Source organism: Girardinichthys multiradiatus, chromosome 12 (genome assembly GCF_021462225.1).
Source record: "Girardinichthys multiradiatus isolate DD_20200921_A chromosome 12, DD_fGirMul_XY1, whole genome shotgun sequence".
NCBI classification, from domain to species: Eukaryota; Metazoa; Chordata; class Actinopteri; order Cyprinodontiformes; family Goodeidae; genus Girardinichthys; species Girardinichthys multiradiatus.
The window spans coordinates 53,113,102-53,131,772 of NC_061805.1; the positions used below are offsets into that span (position 1 = coordinate 53,113,102).

The following is an 18,671-nucleotide window of genomic DNA, read 5'->3' on the forward strand; positions in this document are numbered from 1 at the left end:
TGTGTGTGTGTGTGTGTGTGTGTGTGTTGATGAGCACAGGGGCAGGTTGACAGCCTGGTTTTATTGGAGCGAAGCTCCTTATAAATACTGCTGTAGATAAATAACAGAACAGAGGCTCATAGATACAGAACAGATAGAAGCCACAGTGAACACAGGGAGAGGAGGGGATGTGCACAAATCTTCATCACAAGTTAAAGTTTTTACTGTTTACAATAAAATCTGTCGTTTACATTAAAATTCTCTGAAACAACACAAGCTAGCGTCTAATTCTGGACCGGCTCACCTGGTCGACGGGAATTAAATACTCAAAGCTACGGAAGCCCAAAGAGGCCAACACAATCACTTCAAGGTTTACAGCTAGGCTAACACTTTCCACCCGTTGCTGCTGTTTGTGCTATGCTAGGCTAACCTAACGAAGTGGCTCTGACTCCAGGTTAAAAGGTAAAAAGGGTGGCCTGTCCCGTAAGATGCAGTCTGAAGAATCAAAGGAGAACCAGTGTATGAGGTTGCAGCTGCACCAGTCAACCAGAACCAAGTGGTCCAGTTTAACCAATAAATAAAACTTAGGTGAGGCTGAGTCATAAGGTTATTGGTCAAGCAGTTCTGATTCTTCTCAGGAAGATCTAAACATAAACAGAAAATGCAGACAGACTTCATCAAATGTCCAAAGAGGAACATGCAAAACAAAAAGTGAGGGTAACCTAGCAACAAGAGTGGGGTCAGGTCAGAGGTCATTTTGGTGGTGTAGAAGCTGACATTCAATGGATGTGTCTGTTTACTTCCCTCCAGCACCGATTGGTTAATTTAATCTTTTAGTTGAAATAAGTCAGTTTGTAAGCCCCGCCCCACGCTCTATGTGAAGCGTAAGCCCCTCCCTTCCCTGCAGTGTCAGCCAATCACAGCTCTGAGTGGGTCTCTCAGCAGTTGCCAGAGTTACGGAACTCTCCGTTCTCTGTAATCTGCAGAGATGACGTGTTGCTAGGAGACAAGCCATTCCTCTGTGATGTCACACCGTAACGTTCCTTTAGCTGGGTCAGCGCCGCCATCAGACGAGTGTTGGCTGCGTCCAGGCTCGCAATTCTCTTCTCCTGAGAGACAGAGACAGATGAGACGGATAAAAGGAGAGACAGGTACCTGTGAGGGCTGAGGATCTTCACGACTGGATTCTATGATGATCCAGAAGGCTACGATGCAATTATTCGTGATTTATTAATGCAACCCCCTCTGCACCAGCAATGACACCACCACTACCAAGCAGCCTCTGACCACCAATGATGAAGAGTAGATGGTTTCCAGTTACTACCCGAGTGCTGCGCTGTCTCGCTTCCAAGTTCTGTCTTTTGCTTCGTCAAACTAAAGTTTTAAATTACCATCAAGGTGTCAGAGTTCTGTTGCTTGGTAATAGATACAGATTCAACAAAGTCCACATCTTCATGCATGGAAACACATGGTTTCCCCACCCCAGTACCTGTGTCTCGATGACCTTCTGCTTTTGGTCGACCACAGCCTGCATGTCAGAGTGATCCTTCTTTAGCTCTTCTTCTACTGCCATCAACCTGCACAGGTGAGACAGGTAAGTGACTGTGAGTTGGTGTCAGACAGCTCATCAGACAGGTGTATACGTGACCAGGGTTTAACCTGCTAATGATGCTGTTCATCTGAAGGTCTTTGTCGTCTTGTAGCCTCCTCAGTCGGCTCTCTGTGTCTTCCAGTCGGACCTGAAACCCACACAATCATATTGGTCCACCTGTATCATGTGAGGTGGCCTCTAAAGGTAAGTCAGTGGCTTTAGGTGTGTCCCAGACCTGATATTCCTGCAGCATCCGCTGGTTCTGTTGATCCTGGACCATCAAACGAGCTTCACACTCCTCCTGTCGCAGCGCTGCAACCCGCAGCTTCTCCTGAAGCAGAGCAATCTCCTGCTGGTACTGAACACACAAAGAGGGTCAGAACCTGCGGAGCAGATGCTCAGACAAGCCACGACAGAAACTTGTCTACCTTCTCCACCAAAGTGTCGTCATGACGATCATCCTCCGTCTCACCATAGGAGGAGGCAGAGTTCATGTTAAGCAGCCAAGCAGCGGTTCGGTCCAATGCACAGGGAGATGGAGCCTGAAGACACAAACACACCTGAATAGTTAGCTAAAGCTGGACATGGTGCAGAATTTGAATTTAAACATTTCCAGAATTTAGTCATGCTTTCTTAAGGATATTCTGCAAGCATAATGTTCTGGCCCATCGTAAAACCCAACAACTCTCAGACACGGGTCAAGGATCCCAAGGATCATGGACCCAAACAACCTCAGCGGTGTGGGATCTGCAGTCCTGTGCAGCAAGGAATATTCAGACCTCTGGCTTGGAGGATCTAAACAGCAACTACACAAACAGAAGACCCAACACAGAAGAACCAGGTCTGGGTCAAGAATCAGTGGTTCATCTGCATCTCACGTACAAGGGACACTTGTTTGAAGACAGCAATGTGGACGTTTTGGAGAAGGAAGACATCGCTGTTAAACATGAAAGACCAACACTGAAGCAGGAGATGGGCTGGACTCTCCATCCTTAGAAATCAGGTTCTTTATTTGATGCTGAGGAGCATGACTGTTCCCCTGGTTTATGAGAAGAAACAATGAAGTGAACTTTAACGTATCAGTGAGTCTGTAGAAAAGACAGAAGATCCTCTGATGACAAATATGTTCCAGTCCACCCAAAGCTGCCCCCACCTCTCATTTCACCCATAATTCTTATTAATCGTTGGCATCAGCTAGAAGCATGATCATTTATGATCTAACCCTAACCCTAACCCTAAGCATGGTGACATTTTAATGGAACAATAAAAACACAAACATTTTCTGTGGATCACACCACCTGGGACAGCTCAGGTTATTATAATTAGACTTTGATTAGGACTTCAGGAAAGATATCACAGCGCTGCACCGGGCCCATCACCTAACAACATCTACACATTTCTGGAGCCACTGGCATCCCGTACATTCAACCGCTGGCAGAACTCCCATTGTTTTCTACAGGACTGCGTTTGCAGAGAAATCGTTCCTGCTGCAACGTTGTGATCGTGCAGAATTAGTCAGACGTTTCGTTTGGATCTCTCAGGATCTTTGCACACATCTCTCTGATGGTGCTGGCTGGACCCAGAAAAAAAGCAGGATGCATATCAAGATTTTTCAAGTCCAAGCCTAGTCCCAAGTCTCTTGTGATTTAATAAAGTCGAGTCTAAAGTCATCAGGTTTGTGACTCAAGCCTGACCCGAGTCTGATTCAAGTCACATGACTAGTCCACACCTCTATTTACAGGTGTGTTACCTTGGCAGCAGGCCGCTGTTTCTCTGGACTGTCTCCTTTGGATGATGACGACATCTGTCTGAGCCGTGACTGTCCGCTGTTTGGCCAATCGGGGCTCGATGACATCATACTGCCGGAGGCGGGGCGTGGAGGGTAGGCGGAGCCTCCTCCACTGAGCATGCTGGGAGGTGTGCGACCTCGAGGAGGGCCAGGTGGAGCAGAGGAGGGTGGTGGAGGCTGATCGATGCGTCTCTGAGGACCGGAGTTCTGCCGAGGGGGTGCAGAGCTACCTGTGGGGGAGCGGGGAGAGCAGTCACATGATAAGACCTGAACTCATTGATAACCTGTCTGACAGCAGAGCAGACTCGCACCTGAGAGCGTGTCAGTGAGAGACAGCGCTCTTCGGGAGTATTCCTCGCCACTGCTGCTGCTCGACATGGCTGACATCCTCTCACCCCTCTCCCCCCCAACTACACCCACAGACATCTGGGTGAGGAAAGCCGGCTTGGTCCCCACGGCGCTCCTGTCCTCACAGTTTCCCTGTGACCCCACCGAGCCGTCAGAAGGAGTGGCATCTGTCTGCTGTTGTGGCTGCCTGGGGGACGTGGTGGTCATGTGATAGACGGGGTTCTGAAAAGATAGAGGGAGGAGCCCCGTTCTGCGTTGCCACTGGGGGTCGTCCAGGCCGTCACTGGGGGAGGAGTCCTGCAGGTCCACCAGAGACAGACTGCGGCTCTCATTGGTAAGCTCTGGCCCCTCTCTCCGGCCCCCATTGGTCAAATCATAGCCAGCTTCGTTCTCGTTGGGTTCAGAGTAGGACGAGCTCGGAGCTGGAGAGCCTCGCATACCTGCAGAAAATGACATCATCAGCAAGGTCACACATCACAGTCCCAGGTTAAAGAAGAGGAAGCTGAAAGGTCAAAGGTAAGACGTCACCTGATGCAGGCTGCAGGCTGGATCCTTTGGTGACAAAGAACAAATCTTTGTTCTCTGGAGTCGGAGACGGGAGTCTGGTGAAGTCAACGCAGCTAAACAGAGATAGGAAGTGAACATCAACCCAAAGTTTAATTCAGTTTATTTATGTGGCACAGTTTTAGAACAAAAGTCTTCTCTGTCCAAAAATGATCCTCTTACAGACAGAAACTGAGTCATTTCCATCCAGTCCAATCAGAACCGAGTTATCAAACGATGCAGTCAGATTCAGTTATTTATTCAAATTGAATAAAAAGTTTTTCTATCTAAGGAAACCCAGCAGATTGCATCCAGTCAGTGACTTGCAGCATTCACTCCTCCTGGATGAGCATGTAGAGACAGTGGACAGTCACTGGTGTTGACTTTGCAGCAATCCCTCATACTGAGCATGCATGTAGCGACAGTGGAGAGGAAAACTCCCTTTTAACAGGAAGAAACCTCCAGCACTAGAGGAACCAGGACCCAATCTGCCAAAGCAGGTAGAAACCTGCCCAGAAACAGCCCTGACGAGAGGCAGGACCTTTTGGATGGACCCTGAAGTAAAGGTGGAGCTTCATGGATGAGCTTAGGATGTTAAACATTTCTGATTGACTGAAGTTTTTATTTCAACTTAATGGGATGATTTCTCGTTCATTTAAGGCCAGGACTGATCTAATGTGGTGTAAATGAATACTGTGTCTGTCTGAGATGTTACCTTAGTTACAATGAACTAGTACAGGACTGCGGAGTCTCAGACTGAAGGACAATCTGGATCAGGTCAAAGGGACGCAAGAAAGAGGCCTGGAAACTTGGGGTGTGGGGGAAAATCTTTATCAGCATCCATGTGTTTATTGTGTTTAACAGTTATTAGAGGAATGGGTGATTTCTTTCAGGTTAAAGGAGAAGAGGAGTCAAATTGCAACCCTCTATGTAAGTCCTGGTGTCCTCAGGTTTTGCAAGGGGTTCTACTGTGTGCAAAACACCTACCTCAGACGTTATCACCCCCCCTTGAGGATGTCCTGAAAAGAGATGAAATCTGGGTCCATCTGCTCCTAAACTAGATGTTTGTTCCAACTGGATCCAATGTTCTGACCATAAAGGAGTTGTTTTTTGCCAAGGAATGTAGGCCTGGGTCATCTCAGGAAGCACTGGGGGTGCTTGGTTTTGGGCCTTTCTCTTATCAGTTCTTGCCCCCCCCCCCCTAGTATAAGGGAACTGCTTGGACTCAACTCTTGATCCTTTTTGGCTTCTAAGGAGCTGACTGTGTTCAGGTGAGTCACTGCATGCATAAAATCTGTTCATCTACTTTTTTCTGAGATAATACAGTTTGAATGATTACATTTAATTCTCTTGTGATTATTTTGCTAACTACCAGTCATACTTCCAGAAAATAAGATCCTGCAGGAGAGGTGAGGGGTTGTGTTCAGCTGCTTCATGTTGACCTGATTTTACTGGCCACAGCTTCTCATCCAACACAACTGTTAAGATAAACTGTTAAAAATATAAAAATCTGCAACTGCAGATGAAGATGAGGAAGAACAAGACGTTTGTCTGCAAGGTGACCTCGCTGTGACATCCTGCTTCAAACTGAGTCAATGAGTTCTGGAAAATTCTGGAATCACCAGCAGAACCTTTACAGCGTGCATCAGGTTTTGGAGGCCTGCATAGTGGAAGTGGACACACCTCGGAGATTTAATGAAAACAGTTTTTCTTCTTCTTCTTTCTTCTGCAGAAGACGCTGAGCTGACACACTGCTGAAAGTCCCCATCTCCATAGAAGTGAAGCTGAAAGCTGGCCTGATCAGCAGAATCTGAGAACGTGGTGTCATCCTCTCAGTTCACTTGTTGCACTGCAGACTTTGAGGACTATTTTGCACACAGTTGATTCACTCAATCAAAGAACCTTCTGTAACATGATGGATGGATGGAACCTTAAGGAGGTATCTGAGTTCCCCTCCTTGAGAGCTACAGATTTCAGCTGAATGACCTCATGGAAATGGTTGATCAGTGCTTCAGACCACCTCAGGATGGTTCCCTCCTGTCTCTGAGTTGGTTTTCAACATCAATGATGTGGTCAAGATAATCTATGTCCAGGTTGAATTTAAGTCTTCATTTGGAACAGGCTTGTTTTAGGAAAGTATTTGTATGGGGAAAAAACTCCAGTCATAAATATTTTGTACTTACAAACCAGATTGTGAATTTGGTTTTGGAAAAACAACGCTGGGAATTTCATCTTTGTGCAGGTGTAGATAGGAATGTGTGTAAAACAGATTTGTTCTTGTCAAAAATAATCACACAAGTTGCAGATTTTCTTTGTGAAGCTCTGTTTACAGATACAAAGCTAAAAACTACGAGTAAAACTCTGAGCTTCCCCAACTAAGGTGTGAGTTTCAGCTTTAAGTACGGATTCTGACCAGAACTTTCTTCCTCTCAGCCCATTGGTCAATGTCATGTCAATCCCAACTGTAACCATCCAATCAGAGAACAAATGGTCTGGCTGTAGTGGAGGCATTTTACTGAGCGGCAGGTTCTGGACGGATGCTACATGTAGTGGAGTTACTTTAGTGGAACAATAAGATCATTGTCCAGATCATTTTTTTTTGGCACTGGAGGCCTTCATTTCTCATTTTTCGATAGTAGGTAGACAGGGAAGAGGGGCAAAGAGAGGGGGAGACATTCGGCACAGCCACACCGAGGACTATAGCCTCTGCTCCTGGTCGCATGCTTATTATCCCCTGCACCACCAGCCCTCAGATAAATATTTTTACGTACAGTTACTATACTGTGTCATTTAGTGAGGCGCAGATCAGAAACGTCAGAAACATCGAAGCAGACTTGTGTTATAAAAGCTAGCTTAAACAGGACCCGCAGCATCACTCTTCAAGTCGCATATGTCCAAATATTCCCCTTTTTAAGTACAAATTAAAAAATCACAAACATGATTGCACAGGATAAAGATTCAGCGTTATAAATTCAATGTCTAAAAAATGTCTGATTCTAATGAGACTATTTTACTTCTATAAAAATGAATCTGGATAAGATGTCGTGTTGTTAACAGAACTGAGCTGCTCTGACTTTCCGTCAACCCTGACGCTTTAAAGAGTGACACTAAGGAGGACTCTGTCCTACTAAAATGCACCTATAGGAACTAATAGAGCAATCAGAGTCTGATGATGTGTTTTCACTGCATGTCAAATGTGTTTTAGGATTTTTAGCTAATTCTGTATTACTCATTGTATGCTGTGCTAAAACTGGATCATCGGTCATGACTGAAATTTATGCCCAAATATTTGACTCCAGGCTAGAACAATTCTGTATATTTTCATCTCTGAGAAAAAAATGTGAATAAATCTTGGTTTGAAATGTTATTTAGTCTAGAACTAGAGCTTAAAGCTGAACCCCAACGTGATGCTCGCTACAAACTGTTTTCATTTGGTGTTCAGTGTGTGAGTGACCTCACTAACCCTCCGTCTAATCCCACGCCGCCCTGCAGGCCAACAGAGGGATTACAGGCTGCCAGAGGAGGAGACAGGGGTGGTGACAGAGGGGGTGGGGACAGAGGGGGTGGAGACACCACCCGCTGAGGCTCTGGAGATGAAACGGACAACCCTCCAGCTCCAACCATGCCTCCAGGGTGGACAAGGGCTGCCGACACGTCTCTGAGGATCCGAGGAAGTGGGGCGAGCTTCGACAGACACGACTGCAGACAGACAGGTGGAGTCAGTGGGTGGGTGAGGAAACCAAAGAGAGCAAATGGGAAGAAGAGTTACCTATCAATCAGGTCTGTTACCTGCTGCCAGATGATTAGTTACATTGTGTTCCCTCATTTCTCTAGTCCCTCCACTACCTGCATGATCTGTCTGTCTCTTACATGGATACTCAGGTGTGTTACCTGGTCGAGCTCGGTCAGCAGAGTGTGTAAGCTGCTCAGCTCTCTGCCGAGGTCAATGTAGCCGTCAAAGCCAGCGGTGTGGTTCAGCCCGTCAGGGTTTGAGATCTCCTGCAGGAAACGCTGCATGCTGCTCCACTGACGCTCCACAAAGTCATTCATGAACAGCATGTACTCCTCCTTCGTGCCAAACCTGCAGCAACAGGCGAGACTGGTCACGTGGACAGGTACCAGGTGTAAATAGGACAACATATACAGGCACTTTCACAATAAAAGCGTCCATGGTCCTCAATCCTTGACTGAATGAAACTTCTGTCCCAGAATTAAACACAATAATAAAAACAAACAATATAAACCAATAAAAGACACGTGCACATTAAACAATAAAATAAATTCAGTTTCATCTATCTGATTTTCTACACCTGGTTAATCTTCGCAGGCTCACCAGGAGGTGCTGCCTGCTTCCAGTGAGTGAGAGGCAGACGACACCCTGGACATGTTGCCCGTCCAGACACATCAACACAGACGCACAACCATGCATGCACCACCGAACCTGACAGTTTATTGGGCTGTGGGAGCAGCTGGAGTACCCAGAGAGATCCCACCCTCCAAGGAGATAACATGAAAACTCCACCCAAAAAGGCTCCGCCCAAAGTTTTCAACCCAGGACTTTCTTACTGCAGACAACAGTGCTAAGAACTGCACCTGAAAGCAGCCCTCAGCCAGGCTCGTTAATATTAAAAGCATTGAGACCTGTAAGAGCCAATTAATGGCTGATTCACTGGAATAATTAAATGGGTTAAAAAATTGGGAAAACATACATTTCTGTTGTTAAAATTGTAATTTAATTTACATTTTGAAACACTTATGTTAAAAGCATAGAATATAGAAATGTGAATTTCTAATGTGCATATTTGTATTTTGAGCTTCCTGCACACTGTAACGCCTCATGTAGTTTTTTTTGTACGTGAATATGATAATTGAAGAATCAGATATGCTGGAAGCAACACAGTTTTTTTCCATGTTAATTTTGTTTTTTAATAAACATCTCTTTTTAAAGAATATGATCTGGTAGTGCTCGTGTTTCAAATGCCTGTTGCTGGACTGATTGCTAAAAGCGGTACAGAAGAATTAAAAGGAACCAGAGTGCTGCTCAAGACCCTTCAAATTAAAAGCCTCCAGGGTCCTACACATTAAAAGCCTAACGTACTTGCTGAAGTTGGCAAGATTCTGGATGACTTTGGCGATCAGGGTTAGGGTTCTTGCAGTGCGTTCGTCGGGGTACTCCTGTGTGAGATCAAACAGTGAGGGTGACATCACAGCTGGGCACAGGAAGCGTAGAAACAACGAGGCGCTGATGAGGCGCTCGCTGATATCTGGTCGCCCCCGATTACTGCACTCCTGACGCCATGACGCAAACACCTCCTTCAGCTCCCGTGGGAAGACCCTGAGTGGGCAGAGCAAGTCAATCACTTAAGTCAACACAGATACAAATTGTATGTGGAGCTTCGCTCACCTGTATGCACCTATTCTCACCTGTATGAGTCAAGGATCTTGCAGAAGGCCAGTTCGCAGCACATCCTTAGGTTGGCCTGATGCTCAGCGAGGTCACAGGCCGCACAGCGAGATGGGTCGACCTCACAGTTCTCATCGGACTCATATAGAGCTTTGATGAACTCACCTGGATGCAGAAACACAGCATTTAGATGACCTCACCTGAACATCTGAAAGAATTAAACAGCTCACACTGGGTGTTGGTACCTAGGGCGTCCTGCAAGTACTTCTGTCCAATCAGCTTCAGGTATTCCTCGATACTCTTCGTGGCCAGAGTGTTCTCTCTAAAGATCAGCTGATCATTGTCACGGCAACGGTCCACCTCAGACATCATCAGGTCTGTCAAGAAGTCCTGAAGGAAAGCACAAAAGGTCAAAGTAGGTGGAGACAGATGGGATGCGAGGAGGAGGTAGGTGTGGTTATAAAGAGTGGGCGGAGCTACCTTGGCCTTGCCCGTGCTGTGCAGGATGTGCACTAGTGCAGCAGCCAGCTCCTCCTTGGCCCTCAGACTGATAGAGGCTTCCAGGGTGGAGCAGAGCAGCAGGTAGTTGGCGCTGATGTATTCAGCAAACTCTTTGTACTGCTCCATCGGCAGGATGATGATACTCTGATACCGAGCCTTGATCCGGACCGTAGGAACTGACGACTTTGCTGGGATCAGGCAGGAGAAGGCAGGTTATTGTACTACACTATAAAACATCTGGAAACAGCAGCCCTGAGGATCATCCAGCTGTTCCAGGTAAATAACAGGTGAACATCCTGGTTGATTCAATCACTTCAGGATTTATTTAACTAGATGTTATGTACAGATAGAAAAACTTTTTATCCAGTTTGAATAAATAACTGAATCTGACTGAACTGTTCAATGGTTACGATTAATAGGGATGTATGAACCTGACTTTATGAAGAACCTTGAGACGACATGTGTTGTGAACTGGCGCTTTATAAATAAACTGAATAGATTCACACCTGTTCAGGTGTTCCTTCTTGAAAAATGAATAAGAACAGTCTCCAGGGTCTTTAATTTGGTTTTTCTTCACACGCAGACAGCTGGGTGAACACCAGAGAGCTGATTCCAGAGGTTTACAAGATGTAGACCTACAGACCAGACCAGGACCCTGTCCAGAACCAGTTCTGGGATGAGCTGCGGTCTACGTACCTCTGAGCGTACTGGGCGTGCTCACTGAGTACCACTTCTCCACCAGCTGCCTGCCCGTCACCGTGGCTGCAGGGATGTTGACGAGGCCGACGTAGCTGCTCTTGTCCTTTTTCCTTTTTCGGTCCGTGTCCTTGTACAGGTGCAGCGTGATGGAGGAGACGGACGGCAGGCTGCTGAAGTCAAAGCGCTCACCCCAGAAGATGTTGTCTGTCTTCAGCTTGCAGGAGGTCCGAGCATACAGACTGTCATCCAGGCACAGCTCACAGAAGTACCTGCAGTAAGACAGCCTGCTGTAGAACCGTCTGGGAGTTACTGTCAGGACCAGAAGCGGGACCAGAATCTTACCGTTTCTTAGCGGGCAGGTCTTTGGCCTCAATCACCCACACCGTCAGGACGTTCTCCACCCGCCGACTGTTGTCCTTGTTGGGGTGGACGGCTCGCCGCAGGTTCTCCATCCATTTGTCTCGTTCTGCCGCTGAACGGCACGAGAAGCACTTGGTGCCAGTAGAGGTTGTTACCTAGGAGATAGAGGCGGGATCATCAGGGTAATACAGCAGAACCACAGTAGCACTGTATGGGTAATTTCAATTCAATTCAGTTCAGTTTAATTTTATAGCGCTAATTCACAACACATGTCGTCTCAAGGTTCTTCACAACAGTCAGGTTCATACATTCCAATTAATACTAATTATCCAACGGTCACATTCAGTTATTTATTCAAATTGGATAAAAAGGTTTTCTAGTCCTACACAGATTTTTTACTAGTGCTCTGTTTAAGTACTACGGCAGTACTACAGTAGTACTGTATGTACACTAGTGCTCTATGTGAGTACTATGGAAGTACTATAGTAGTACAGTACTACAATACTAGTGGTGGGCATCACCTCGAAGCAGTAGTCCTGTCCCAGCAGGGACGAGTGAACGGGTTTGATGATCACTGATTGGTCCATTCTGAGCTCCAGAGATGACACGCAGCCGGTGCTTAGCAACGACTCCTGGCTACCACAACGCAGCCGCCGCATCACACACCTGAAATTCACACAGCTTGTTAGAGGACAGGTATCTGCTCTGTTGCCTCCTGCTGGGGGTTTTGTGCTGGTGCCCTGCTCCAGCAACGCGGACCCTGGACAGCTCACACTGGTGAGCTGTCCAGGGTCCCTTCAGTACTCCAAGAACATTGACTGTTTACTGTGTTTGGTTTGGTGTGACACTGATCTCAGGGTTCTACTGTCTCAGTTATGTTAGTATGTTAGTTGCCTTATTTTAGTGATTGGGATCAGTATTCTGCTGACTGATCAGTGAGCTGCAGATGTTTACTGTATCATTGTTTCCCTGAAGAACCAGCAGCCGGGTTTCCCTGAACTGATTTAAATCAGAACAAAGAAGGTATAGTTAGTTAATACTGAAGATTAAAGGAAAGGTTCTGAATATGTTCTCCGACACTAAAACTAATCAGTGATGCAGAAAAGCTTTGGATTATAGGACCAGAACAAGTTTAACTGCTGGAAGTTACTTTAAAGGCTTACATTGCATACAGTAAGTGATGTTAGAACAACAAGCTGGACTAACTCTGAGCTGGACTAACTCTGAGCTGGACTGGCTCTGAGCTGGACTAACTCTGAGCTGGACTAACTCTGAGCTGGACTAACTCTGAGCTGGACTAACTGAGCTGGACTAACTCTGAGCTGGACTAACTGAGCTGGACTAACTCTGAGCTGGACTAACTCTGAGCTGGACTAACTCTGAGCTGGACTAACTCTGAGCTGGACTAACTCTGAGCTGGTCTAACTCTGAGCTGGACTGGCTCTGAGCTGGTCTAATTGAGCTGGACTAACTCTGAGCTGGACTAACTCTGAGCTGGACTAACTCTGAGCTGGACTAACTCTGAGCTGGACTAACTCTGAGCTGGACTGGCTCTGAGCTGGACTAACTCTGAGCTGGACTAATTCTGAGCTGGACTAACTCTGAGCTGGACTAACTCTGAGCTGGACTAACTCTGAGCTGGACTAACTCTGAGCTGGACTGGCTCTGAGCTGGACCGGCTCTGAGCTGGACTAACTCTGAGCTGGTCTAACTCTGAGCTGGACTAACTCTGAGCTGGACTAACTCTGAGCTGGACTGGCTCTGAGCTGGACTAACTCTGAGCTGGTCTAACTCTGAGCTGGACTAACTCTGAGCTGGACTAACTCTGAGCTGGACTAACTCTGAGCTGGACTGGCTCTGAGCTGGACTGACTCTGAGCTGGTCTAACTGAGCTGGACTAACTCTGAGCTGGACTAACTCTGAGCTGGACTAACTCTGAGCTGGTCTAACTCTGAGCTGGACTGGCTCTGAGCTGGTCTAACTGAGCTGGACTAACTCTGAGCTGGACTAACTCTGAGCTGGACTAACTCTGAGCTGGACTAACTCTGAGCTGGACTGGCTCTGAGCTGGACTAACTCTGAGCTGGACTAATTCTGAGCTGGACTAACTCTGAGCTGGACTAACTCTGAGCTGGACTAACTCTGAGCTGGACTAACTCTGAGCTGGACTAACTCTGAGCTGGACTGGCTCTGAGCTGGACCGGCTCTGAGCTGGACTAACTCTGAGCTGGACTAACTCTGAGCTGGTCTAACTCTGAGCTGGACTAACTCTGAGCTGGACTGGCTCTGAGCTGGACTAACTCTGAGCTGGTCTAACTCTGAGCTGGACTAACTCTGAGCTGGACTAACTCTGAGCTGGTCTAACTCTGAGCTGGACTAACTCTGAGCTGGACTAACTCTGAGCTGGTCTAACTCTGAGCTGGACTAACTCTGAGCTGGACTGGCTCTGAGCTGGTCTAACTGAGCTGGACTAACTCTGAGCTGGACTAACTCTGAGCTGGACTAACTCTGAGCTGGACTAACTCTGAGCTGGACTGGCTCTGAGCTGGTCTAACTGAGCTGGACTAACTCTGAGCTGGACTAACTCTGAGCTGGACTAACTCTGAGCTGGACTAACTCTGAGCTGGACTAACTCTGAGCTGGACTGGCTCTGAGCTGGACTAACTCTGAGCTGGACTAATTCTGAAATGGACTAACTCTGAGCTGGACTAACTCTGAGCTGGACTAACTCTGAGCCGGTCTAACTCTGAGCTGGACTAACTCTGAGCTGGACTAACTCTGAGCTGGTCTAACTCTGAGCTGGACTAACTCTGAGCTGGACTGGCTCTGAGCTGGTCTAACTGAGCTGGACTAACTCTGAGCTGGACTAACTCTGAGCTGGACTAACTCTGAGCTGGACTAACTCTGAGCTGGACTGGCTCTGAACTGGACTAACTCTGAGCTGGACTAATTCTGAAATGGACTAACTCTGAGCTGGACTAACTCTGAGCTGGACTAACTCTGAGCTGGACTAACTCTGAGCTGGTCTAACTCTGAGCTGGACTGGCTCTGAGCTGGTCTAACTGAGCTGGACTAACTCTGAGCTGGACTAACTCTGAGCTGGACTAACTCTGAGCTGGACTGGCTCTGAGCTGGTCTAACTGAGCTGGACTAACTCTGAGCTGGACTAACTCTGAGCTGGACTAACTCTGAGCTGGACTAACTCTGAGCTGGACTAACTCTGAGCTGGACTGGCTCTGAGCTGGACTAACTCTGAGCTGGACTAATTCTGAAATGGACTAACTCTGAGCTGGACTAACTCTGAGCTGGACTAACTCTGAGCTGGACTAACTCTGAGCTGGACTGGCTCTGAGCTGGTCTAACTGAGCTGGACTAACTCTGAGCTGGACTAACTCTGAGCTGGACTAACTCTGAGCTGGACTAACTCTGAGCTGGACTGGCTCTGAGCTGGACAGGCTCTGAGCTGGACTAATTCTGAGCTGGATTAACTCTGAGCTGGACTAACTCTGAGCTGGACTAATTCTGAGCTGGACTAACTCTGAGCTGGACTAACTCTGAGCTGGACTAACTCTGAGCTGGACTAATTCTGAGCTGGACTAACTCTGAGCTGGACTAACTTTGAGCTGGACTAACTCTGAGCTGGACTGGCTCTGAGCTGGACTGGCTGTGAGCTGGACTAACTCTGAGCTGGACTAATTCTGAGCTGGACTAACTCTGAGCTGGACTAACTCTGAGCTGGACTAACTCTGAGCTGGACTAACTCTGAGCTGGACTGGCTCTGAGCTGGACCGGCTCTGAGCTGGACTAACTCTGAGCTGGACTAACTCTGAGCTGGTCTAACTCTGAGCTGGACTAACTCTGAGCTGGACTAAGTCTGAGCTGGACTAACTCTGAGCTGGACTAACTCTGAGCTGGACTGGCTCTGAGCTGGACCGGCTCTGAGCTGGACTAACTCTGAGCTGGACTAACTCTGAGCTGGACTGGCTCTGAGCTGGTCTAACTGAGCTGGACTAACTCTGAGCTGGACTAACTCTGAGCTGGACTAACTCTGAGCTGGACTGGCTCTGAGCTGGACTAACTCTGAGCTGGACTAATTCTGAGCTGGACTAATTCTGAGCTGGACTGGCTCTGAGCTGGACTAATTCTGAGCTGGACTAACTCTGAGCTGGACTAATTCTGAGCTGGACTGGCTCTGAGCTGGACTAACTTTGAGCTGGACTGGCTCTGAGCTGGACTAACTCTGAGCTGGACTAACTCTGAGCTGGACTGGCTCTGAGCTGGTCTAACTCTGAGCTGGACTAACTCTGAGCTGGACTGGCTCTGAGCTGGACTAACTCTGAGCTGGACTAACTCTGAGCTGGACTAATTCTGAGCTGGACTAACTCTGAGCTGGACTAACTTTGAGCTGGACTAACTGAGCTGGACTGGCTCTGAGCTGGACTGGCTCTGAGCTGGACTAACTCTGAGCTGGACTAATTCTGAGCTGGACTAACTCTGAGCTGGACTAACTCTGAGCTGGACTGGCTCTGAGCTGGACTGGCTCTGAGCTGGACTAACTCTGAGCTGGACTGGCTCTGAGCTGGTCTAACTCTGAGCTGGACTAACTCTGAGCTGGACTAACTCTGAGCTGGACTGGCTCTGAGCTAGACCGGCTCTGAGCTGGACTAACTCTGAGCTGGACTAACTCTGAGCTGGTCTAACTCTGAGCTGGACTAACTCTGAGCTGGACTAAGTCTGAGCTGGACTAACTCTGAGCTGGACTAACTCTGAGCTGGACTAACTCTGAGCTGGACTAACTCTGAGCTGGTCTAACTCTGAGCTGGACTAACTCTGAGCTGGACTGGCTCTGAGCTGGTCTAACTGAGCTGGACTAACTCTGAGCTGGTCTAACTCTGAGCTGAACTAACTCTGAGCTGGACTAACTCTGAGCTGGTCTAACTCTGAGCTGGACTAACTCTGAGCTGGACTAACTCTGAGCTGGACTAACTCTGAGCTGGTCTAACTCTGAGCTGGACTAACTCTGAGCTGGACTGGCTCTGAGCTGGTCTAACTGAGCTGGACTAACTCTGAGCTGGACTAACTCTGAGCTGGACTAACTCTGAGCTGGACTAACTCTGAGCTGGACTAATTCTGAGCTGGACTAACTCTGAGCTGGACTAATTCTGAGCTGGTCTAACTGAGCTGGACTAACTCTGAGCTGGACTAACTCTGATTTGTACTAACTCTGAGCTGGACTGGCTCTGAGCTGGACTGGCTCTGAGCTGGACTGGCTCTGAGCTGGTCTAACTGAGCTGGACTAACTCTGAGCTGGACTAACTCTGAGCTGGACTAACTCTGAGCTGGTCTAACTCTGAGCTGGACTGGCTCTGAGCTGGTCTAACTGAGCTGGACTAACTCTGAGCTGGACTAACTCTGAGCTGGACTAATTCTGAGCTGGACTAACTCTGAGCTGGACTAATTCTGAGCTGGACTAACTCTGAGCTGGACGAACTCTGAGCTGGACTAACTCTGAGCTGGACTGGCTCTGAGCTGGACTAACTCTGAGCTGGTCTAACTCTGAGCTGGACTAACTCTGAGCTAGACTAACTCTGAGCTGGTCTAATTGAGCTGGTCTAACTCTGAGCTGGACTAACTCTGAGCTGGACTGGCTCTGAGCTGGACTAACTCTGAGCTGGTCTAACTCTGAGCTGGACTAACTCTGAGCTGGACTGGCTCTGAGCTGGACTAACTCTGAGCTGGACTGGCTCTGAGCTGGTCTAACTCTGAGCTGGACTAACTCTGAGCTGGACTAACTCTGAGCTGGACTGGCTCTGAGCTGGACTAACTCTGAGCTGGACTAATTCTGAGCTGGACTAATTCTGAGCTGGACTGGCTCTGAGCTGGACTAATTCTGAGCTGGACTAACTCTGAGCTGGACTAATTCTGAGCTGGACTGGCTCTGAGCTGGACTAACTCTGAGCTGGACTGGCTCTGAGCTGGACTAACTCTGAGCTGGACTAACTCTGAGCTGGACTTGCTCTGAGCTGGTCTAACTCTGAGCTGGACTAACTCTGAGCTGGACTGGCTCTGAGCTGGACTAACTCTGAGCTGGACTGGCTCTGAGCTGGACTAACTCTGAGCTGGACTAACTCTGAGCTGGACTGGCTCTGAGCTGGTCTAACTCTGAGCTGGACTAACTCTGAGCTGGTCTAACTCTGAGCTGGACTAACTCTGAGCTGGACTGGCTCTGAGCTGGATTAACTCTGAGCTGGACTAACTCTGAGCTGGACTGGCTCTGAGCTGGACTGGCTCTGAGCTGGACTAACTCTGAGCTGGTCTAACTCTGAGCTGGACTGGCTCTGAGCTGGTCTAACTGAGCTGGACTAACTCTGAGCTGGATTAACTCTGAGCTGGACTAACTCTGAGCTGGTCTAACTCTGAGCTGGACTAACTCTGAGCTAGACTAACTCTGAGCTGGTCTAATTGAGCTGGACTAACTCTGAGCTGGACTAACTCTGAGCTGGACTGGCTCTGAGCTGGACTAACTCTGAGCTGGACTAATTCTGAGCTGGACTAATTCTGAGCTGGACTGGCTCTGAGCTGGACTAATTCTGAGCTGGACTAACTCTGAGCTGGACTAATTCTGAGCTGGACTGGCTCTGAGCTGGACTAACTCTGAGCTGGACTGGCTCTGAGCTGGACTAACTCTGAGCTGGACTAACTCTGAGCTGGACTTGCTCTGAGCTGGTCTAACTCTGAGCTGGACTAACTCTGAGCTGGACTGGCTCTGAGCTGGACTAACTCTGAGCTGGACTGGCTCTGAGCTGGACTAACTCTGAGCTGGACTAACTCTGAGCTGGACTGGCTCTGAGCTGGTCTAACTGAGCTGGACTAACTCTGAGCTGGTCTAACTCTGAGCTGGACTAACTCTGAGCTGGACTAACTCTGAGCTGGACTGGCTCTGAGCTGGACTAACTCTGAGCTGGACTAATTCTGAGCTGGACTAATTCTGAGCTGGACTGGCTCTGAGCTGGACTAATTCTGAGCTGGACTAACTCTGAGCTGGACTAATTCTGAGCTGGACTGGCTCTGAGCTGGACTAACTCTGAGCTGGACTGGCTCTGAGCTGGACTAACTCTGAGCTGGACTAACTCTGAGCTGGACTTGCTCTGAGCTGGTCTAACTCTGAGCTGGACTAACTCTGAGCTGGACTGGCTCTGAGCTGGACTAACTCTGAGCTGGACTGGCTCTGAGCTGGACTAACTCTGAGCTGGACTAACTCTGAGCTGGACTGGCTCTGAGCTGGTCTAACTCTGAGCTGGACTAACTCTGAGCTGGTCTAACTCTGAGCTGGACTAACTCTGAGCTGGACTGGCTCTGAGCTGGATTAACTCTGAGCTGGACTAACTCTGAGCTGGACTGGCTCTGAGCTGGACTGGCTCTGAGCTGGACTAACTCTGAGCTGGTCTAACTCTGAGC

The 18,671-nt window shown here is 48.2% G+C and overlaps 1 protein-coding gene across 3 annotated transcripts in view; it reads right to left on the reverse strand.

Annotated features, from left to right (window-relative positions):
* Positions 1 to 41: 41 nt before the first annotated feature.
* LOC124878364 (disabled homolog 2-interacting protein-like) overlaps positions 42 to 18,671 on the reverse strand; it is a 44,906-nt gene continuing 26,276 nt past the window's right edge. For all 3 annotated transcript variants that reach the window (XM_047382266.1, XM_047382267.1, XM_047382268.1), the window contains 17 exons: positions 11,736 to 11,880; positions 11,197 to 11,369; positions 10,852 to 11,123; positions 10,135 to 10,343; positions 9,900 to 10,044; positions 9,675 to 9,819; positions 9,349 to 9,585; positions 8,142 to 8,331; positions 7,714 to 7,949; positions 4,236 to 4,327; positions 3,671 to 4,147; positions 3,321 to 3,589; positions 1,999 to 2,112; positions 1,806 to 1,928; positions 1,639 to 1,718; positions 1,469 to 1,556; positions 42 to 1,088 (listed from right to left, as the gene is read on the reverse strand). In XM_047382266.1, the coding sequence (XP_047238222.1) occupies positions 918 to 1,088; positions 1,469 to 1,556; positions 1,639 to 1,718; positions 1,806 to 1,928; positions 1,999 to 2,112; positions 3,321 to 3,589; positions 3,671 to 4,147; positions 4,236 to 4,327; positions 7,714 to 7,949; positions 8,142 to 8,331; positions 9,349 to 9,585; positions 9,675 to 9,819; positions 9,900 to 10,044; positions 10,135 to 10,343; positions 10,852 to 11,123; positions 11,197 to 11,369; positions 11,736 to 11,880 (3,166 nt within the window). In that variant the 3' untranslated portion in view covers positions 42 to 917. The remainder of the gene's footprint in view (positions 1,089 to 1,468; positions 1,557 to 1,638; positions 1,719 to 1,805; positions 1,929 to 1,998; positions 2,113 to 3,320; positions 3,590 to 3,670; positions 4,148 to 4,235; positions 4,328 to 7,713; positions 7,950 to 8,141; positions 8,332 to 9,348; positions 9,586 to 9,674; positions 9,820 to 9,899; positions 10,045 to 10,134; positions 10,344 to 10,851; positions 11,124 to 11,196; positions 11,370 to 11,735; positions 11,881 to 18,671) is intronic.